At 43.6% G+C, this 6,157-nt stretch overlaps 1 protein-coding gene across 1 annotated transcript; it reads right to left on the bottom strand.

Moving 5' to 3' along the window:
- Nucleotides 1-5,067: 5,067 nt before the first annotated feature.
- On the bottom strand, nucleotides 5,068-5,841 carry LOC122136446. Its single transcript, XM_042719505.1, has one exon. It carries the CDS (start codon nucleotides 5,839-5,841, stop codon nucleotides 5,068-5,070), a length of 774 nt encoding a protein of 257 aa, XP_042575439.1.
- Between the last annotated feature and the right edge of the window lie 316 nt (nucleotides 5,842-6,157).

Raw genomic sequence — 6,157 nt, 5'->3', positions numbered from 1 at the left:
ATATATATATACACACAAACAAATGTCAGGGCATGTCAAAACTTCTCCAGGGTCCCAAAACACTCAGACCCCAGAGAAGTAAAAAACTTTGTAAGCCTAATGTAACATTACCACAAACAGACATTAAAGATGAATGAAGAATAAACACCAACCTCCTTGTTCCTCGTGTTTTATTCTCCAGGTTTCTGGTTCCTCGTGTTGTATTATCCGGGTTTCTGGTTCCTCGTGTTTTATTATCCGGGTTTCTGGTTCCTCGTGTTTTATTCTCCAGGTTTCTGGTTCCTCGTGTTGTATTATCCGGGTTTCTGGTTCCTCATGTTTTATTCTGCAGGTTTCTGGTTCCTCGTGTTTTATTCTCCAGGTTTCTGGTTCCTCGTGTTTTATTATCCGGGTTTCTGGTTCCTCGTGTTTTATTCTCCAGGTTTCTGGTTCCTCGTGTTGTATTATCCGGGTTTCTGGTTCCTCATGTTTTATTCTGCAGGTTTCTGGTTCCTCGTGTTTTATTCTCCGGGTTTCTGGTTCCTCGTGTTTTATTTCTGGTTCCTCGTGTTTTATTATCCGGGTTTCTGGTTCCTCATGTTTTATTCTCCAGGTTTCTGGTTCCTCGTGTTTTATTCTCCGGGTTTCTGGTTCCTCGTGTTTTATTTCTGGTTCCTCATGTTTTATTCTCCAGGTTTCTGGTTCCTCGTGTTTTATTCTGCAGGTTTCTGGTTCCTCGTGTTTTATTCTCTCCAGGTTTCTGGTTCCTCGTGTTTTATTCTGCAGGTTTCTGGTTCCTCGTGTTTTAATCTCCAGGTTTCTGGTTCACTCGTGTTCTCTTCTTTAACAAACTCCATCTTCACAGCAGCAGATCTCAGTTCAGATGATACACCTCCAGATATTTCTGCTTGATTAAAAACTTAGTCACGACTGTGAGAACGAGAAAATTACAGTTTTTTACTGACCTGATTCAAAAAAACTGTGTTTCTCTATTTACAGAAACATTTCTAACCGTTTGTATTAAGCCAGCATCACAAAAAACAAACAAACAAAAGAACACAACGGAGAGCATGGTGAAACAAATATTCTTCCTCTGAGGTTTAATGGTGTTTGTCAAACAAACGTATGTGTTTAGCGCCACCCCCTGGACTGGAGAGTGAAGCGGCGAGCGGAGGGAAATAATACGGTGAAAATTACATGCGTCTACAGTATAAGGTGAGCTGACTTTATTTTCTTTGAAACAGCCGATCTGCACAAATAAATGATAAATAAATTATAGACTCGCGTGGTATTTGATCAACAACAACAGTCTTCACGAGTGAGGACTGGTAGAGAAAAATGAGAGCAGTCAAATATTTCACTGAAAATCAAGGTTCCCTAACGGTTACGCTCCATCCCATCGAATAGTTCCTACTTGCTTCCAAAACTCCTCGGTTTTAATCTTATTTTTTTTTTTTTTTTAGGGAACCTATTATGCAAACTCCACTTTAACATGGTGTTTGGACATAAATGTGTGTTTAAAGTGTGTGAACACAACCGCCCTACAATGATGAAAATCCACCCACTCCTCATTTTTAATTTTAATTCATTTTGAATGCATAAAATTAAAATAATCATAATAATAATAATAATAAACACTTCAACTTCACAGAATGTCGCCAACCATAATTAATAATACACAAAAAATTGAACAAAACTGTGATGTTTTATTCATGAACATTTAGGCACTATGTAATCACAGAAAGATGAAATAAAAAGTAAAATTTGGCCCAAGTAGGCTGAAATTACTCAATGTCACACTGCCCCCTTTAGTTTTCAATAATGCCAAAATGGACAACTCTGCAATAGATTAATAACACCTCAAAAATTAGCCTAAAATATGACACAGTTCATCTTTACTCATCAGTATCATCCCTAACATATTGGCACTAACATTAAGGTGATCAGATGTGCCACTTCTTGGGGACATGGACTTTGATGTACAATGATCATTCAGCGCAGAGCAAACAACCAACACCTGGTTATTTTAGGCAATTTAGGAATCCTGTGAAGAACCTGTTTCTGGGAAGTGCCATGCCTGTTCACCACATAAATCAGTAAACACAGTCTTGAGACATACAGGAACATATTTCACTCTCACATTTGCCTTGCTTGCAACTGCAGTGGACTACCTACAACACACTTTCAAGGCAATATTTCTAGTAATCCAGGTCACTGTCTCATTATGGCTGCTTGGTAGTTTGCCCTTTAAAGTGTTTGTACGGGGCAGGGGTAGGCAACATCAGTGCTGGAGCGCTGCTGTTCTGCAGAGTTTAGCTCCAAACCTGATAAAACAAACAAACAAACAAACAACAACAAAAAAACTCACCTGCCTGCATTACTGTAGGCTTTGAAAATGAGTGAACTGTACTATATTAACCCCTACAAATACAACTCATCATGTACACTATAAACACTTTCAAAGAGACAGACATGTACATTTTTGTGAAAGATGTTTTCTCTGTTTTTGGAGGGATTATCATACCCTATTTATTGCATCTAAATTTGTTAATACTTAGGGGTGGATCATTTTATCAGTTGTTTATTATTCATGTAAAAATACATATTACCATTATAGTTTTATTATTACCCATTGTTATGGTGATTGGTAAGGACTGTATAATTGACTGGTCTTTAGAAGGTTGTGACCACCAGGGGGCATCGATTAGAATGCAAACAAGATGTTCCGTTTAGGTGTTTTTATTGAGATGAAGGTTTAAAGTGTGTGTGGTTCTGAAATAGAGATACAGGCATAAATCAGTAAATGTAAACTCTCTATATAAATATCAAAGAATTATTACATGCATAGCAGGTATATAATAAACCTAAAACACAATCAAAATTAAATTATAGTTTTGTTATGGACAACTTGAATACAGTGTTATAAGAAATGCTTATTACTAAGTAAATACATACTTACAAATGCAATAGTACACTATATCTCTGTTCAAAGATTACTTTGCTGCACATTAACTGCAACAATATACAACATGCTAAATTCTGCTGAACATATAATAATTATGAGCTGCAGAGTTACTCCTTAAAATAAACAACGTTACATGTTGTGCAAGAACAACATAAATTATTTCAATTGAGGCAGGTAAGGCTTGCAGAGCAACACCTCCATTAATTAGCAGCGTTCTCAACAATTAAACACACGAGCAGTACGAAGCTCCGCCATTATAGGACAACGAGCAGCAACATGCCACAACATTATTGTGATGTAAAAACAAAAACAAACTTCAGTATACTCACTGGTAGTTGCACGCACACAATACTAGGAACTTGTAAATAAGTACAGCAACACTAACTTATATTATCTATAAAATAAAGGCTGCACCATCTTTCAACATCAGCGCTCTCTTCCAAACTTTTCGAAACTGAAACTTAAGCTGTCTGCTTCCGCGAGCCGCAGAGTGCAGTGATTGGCTGATTCTCAAGCAGCCAGTTTCATCTGCCTGAAAAGGGTCGTCCTTCATCACAGCCGCCCCCAAATATGTTACACTATATTTGCCACTCTAAGAAGGACTGACCGTATCAGTATCTGGTATGGCAGGCAGAGCTACAAGGCAAGTGACAGGCCTCGTGTAGATTTTGTCCTTGACTTTAACTACTGCTGTCCTGACTCTCCCATCAGTTCCTGGAATAACCTCAGTGACATGACCTAAAGGCCACTGTGCTCTGGGCAGCTGTGGGTCCACCACCATCACTATGGTTCCAGTTTGCAGCTGTGCAGGGTCCTTGTGCCACTTAGAGTGACTCTGAAGAGTTGGGAGGTAGTGTCGTATAAAGTGGGGACCAAAACTGGTCAGCCAGCACCTGAGTATGTCTCCAGCGGTGGCGACTCAGGAGCTCAGACTCACCATACACAACCTGTGGTAAAGAGGGGTCGAGCCGCCCCATAAGGACCAAGTTGGGGGTCACTGGGTCAACATCAGCCACGTCGGTTGACACGTAACCCAGTGGTTTAGAATTTAAAATCCCCCCCACCTCAATAAGTACCGTCTGCAGGACCTCTTCGGGGACAGTCTGTGATTGGATGGTGGCATACAGCGCAGCTTTAATAGACCTCACCTCCCTTTCCCAGACTCCTCCAAAGTGTGGTGCGCTTTGGGGGTTAAACTGAAAGTTAATCTGCCGTTTAGCCAGATAAGTCTGGAGTGTGGGGTGTAGTGACCTGAAGGCCTCCTGGAGTTCTCTTTCACCTCCCTTAAAATTTGTGCCCTGGTCGGACCGGAGCTCTGCTGGCTTACCCCTTCGTGCAATGAAGCGGCAGAGAGCCATTAAAAAGGAATCCGAGTCCATACTGGACAGAACATCCACATGCACTGCGCGCGTCGTCAGGCATTTAAATAGTATGCCCCATCTCTTCTCATGGCGACGGCCAACCTTCACTGTGAAAGGCCCGAAGCAGTCCATGCCTGTAGAAAAAACGGGGGCTTCAGCAGCTGTAGTCTACGGGAGGTCTGCCATCTGTGGGAGGTCTGCCATCTTGGGCACTACTGGAGAGGCTCTCCATCTCTGGCAGTCCGGACAGGAGTTCTGATGGCGCTTAACAGCTTCACGACCATGCAGAATCCAGTATTTTCGCAGCAGCTCTGCAAAAAGGTGCTCTGATCCTGGATGGTGGAGGCTCTTGTCCATATCCTGAATGATGAGCTGGGTCACTTTATGCCGATGGTCCAGGACCACTGGGTGAATAGAACCTGGTTCTAACTGGTCGCTGCGGCGGAGCTTTCCTCCAAGCCTGATGAGTCTCACAGTCTTGTCGTACTCTGGTGCTAGGGAGATCAGCCTACTGGTGGCAGCTACTGGCTTACCGGTACTCAAAAGACTGAGCTCTTCAGCAAAGCTGTCCTGCTGGGCTCGTCTCAATACTTCTCTCTCTGCTTCTCGGTAGTCATCAGCAGAAAGACTGACTGGGCTCACTGATGACCCAGGGCTAGATTGTGCAACCGCCTCTATCAGTGCTCTGAACGAGGAAAACTGATCAGCATTTGGTAGCATAGAAGTCTGTATGCTTGTAGTGAGACAGCAGATAGTGGGTTTTCACAGCTCAGCAGGATTCTCTGTCACCTCTGTGGCTGGCTGTGTAGGCAAGAAGACAGGGCCCTGACTCCATCTGTTCTTACCAGCCAGTTCTAGCAGTGTTTTTCCTCGCGTTATATCATCAGCTGGGTTGTTGACCGAATCCACATATCTCCAGGCCCGGACATCAGTCAGCTCCTGGATTTCAGCTATCCGTGTTCCCACGAATACCTTGTACCGACAGGAGTCGGACTGAAGCCATGTGAGTACTGTTGTGGAATCGGTCCAGAATATAACATTGTGGATATTCACAGTCAGCTCTCTTTGAAGTAGTGCAGCTAGCTGTGCAGCTGTCAGGGCAGCACACAGTTCTAGTCTTGGTACTGATTGCTGCTTCTTTGGGGCCACTCTGGATCTAGCAGTCATGAATGACACTTCCACACGGCCATGTGAGCTCTCCGTCCGCAGATAGGCCACTGAGCCATATGCCTTCTCTGACGCATCAGCGAAGATGTGTAAGTCTCTCTGGAGGTTTGAAGTGTTCATCTCAGGGCTCACATAGCAGCGAGGCAGTAGAATCTGGGAGAGATGCTGCAATTCTTCCTCCCACATCAGCCATGGCTGCAGCACATCTTCAGGCAGTGAAGGGTCATCCCAGTCTCTCTGTTTGTCCCACAAGTGCTGCACCAGGACCTTGGCCCGCGTAGTGAAGGGGACTATAAATCCCAGGGGGCCGAACAGGCATGCCAAGACTCTGTATATGTTTCGCATGGTGGGTGTAGGTTGGTCCAGCATACAATATTTATACCTTAATGTGTCTGAACTGCAGAGCCAGCGGAGTCCCAGGGCGAGCTCCTGTGGGTCAGTGCCTGACTCGTTGAGCCACAACTCAATGCTCTCAGATCTTGCTTCTTTGGGCAGATGGCTGATGTCCTCAGGGGTGTTACTGGCCCACTGTTGTAACTCAAATCCACCTGTAGCCAACAGTGAGGTCAGTTTATCGACCAGGTGATGGGCTTCTTCAACAGATGGGAGGCTTTGCACACAGTTATCCACATAAAAGGATCGTTCTATCGACACTCAAACATCTTCACCAGGCTGACTGTGGTCA

The sequence above is a fragment of the Cyprinus carpio genome, chromosome B3 (assembly GCF_018340385.1).
Source record: "Cyprinus carpio isolate SPL01 chromosome B3, ASM1834038v1, whole genome shotgun sequence".
Classification (NCBI taxonomy): Eukaryota; Metazoa; Chordata; class Actinopteri; order Cypriniformes; family Cyprinidae; genus Cyprinus; species Cyprinus carpio.
Note: the sequence above shows the minus strand (reverse complement) of the source record. Positions and strands in the feature narration are given on the sequence as shown.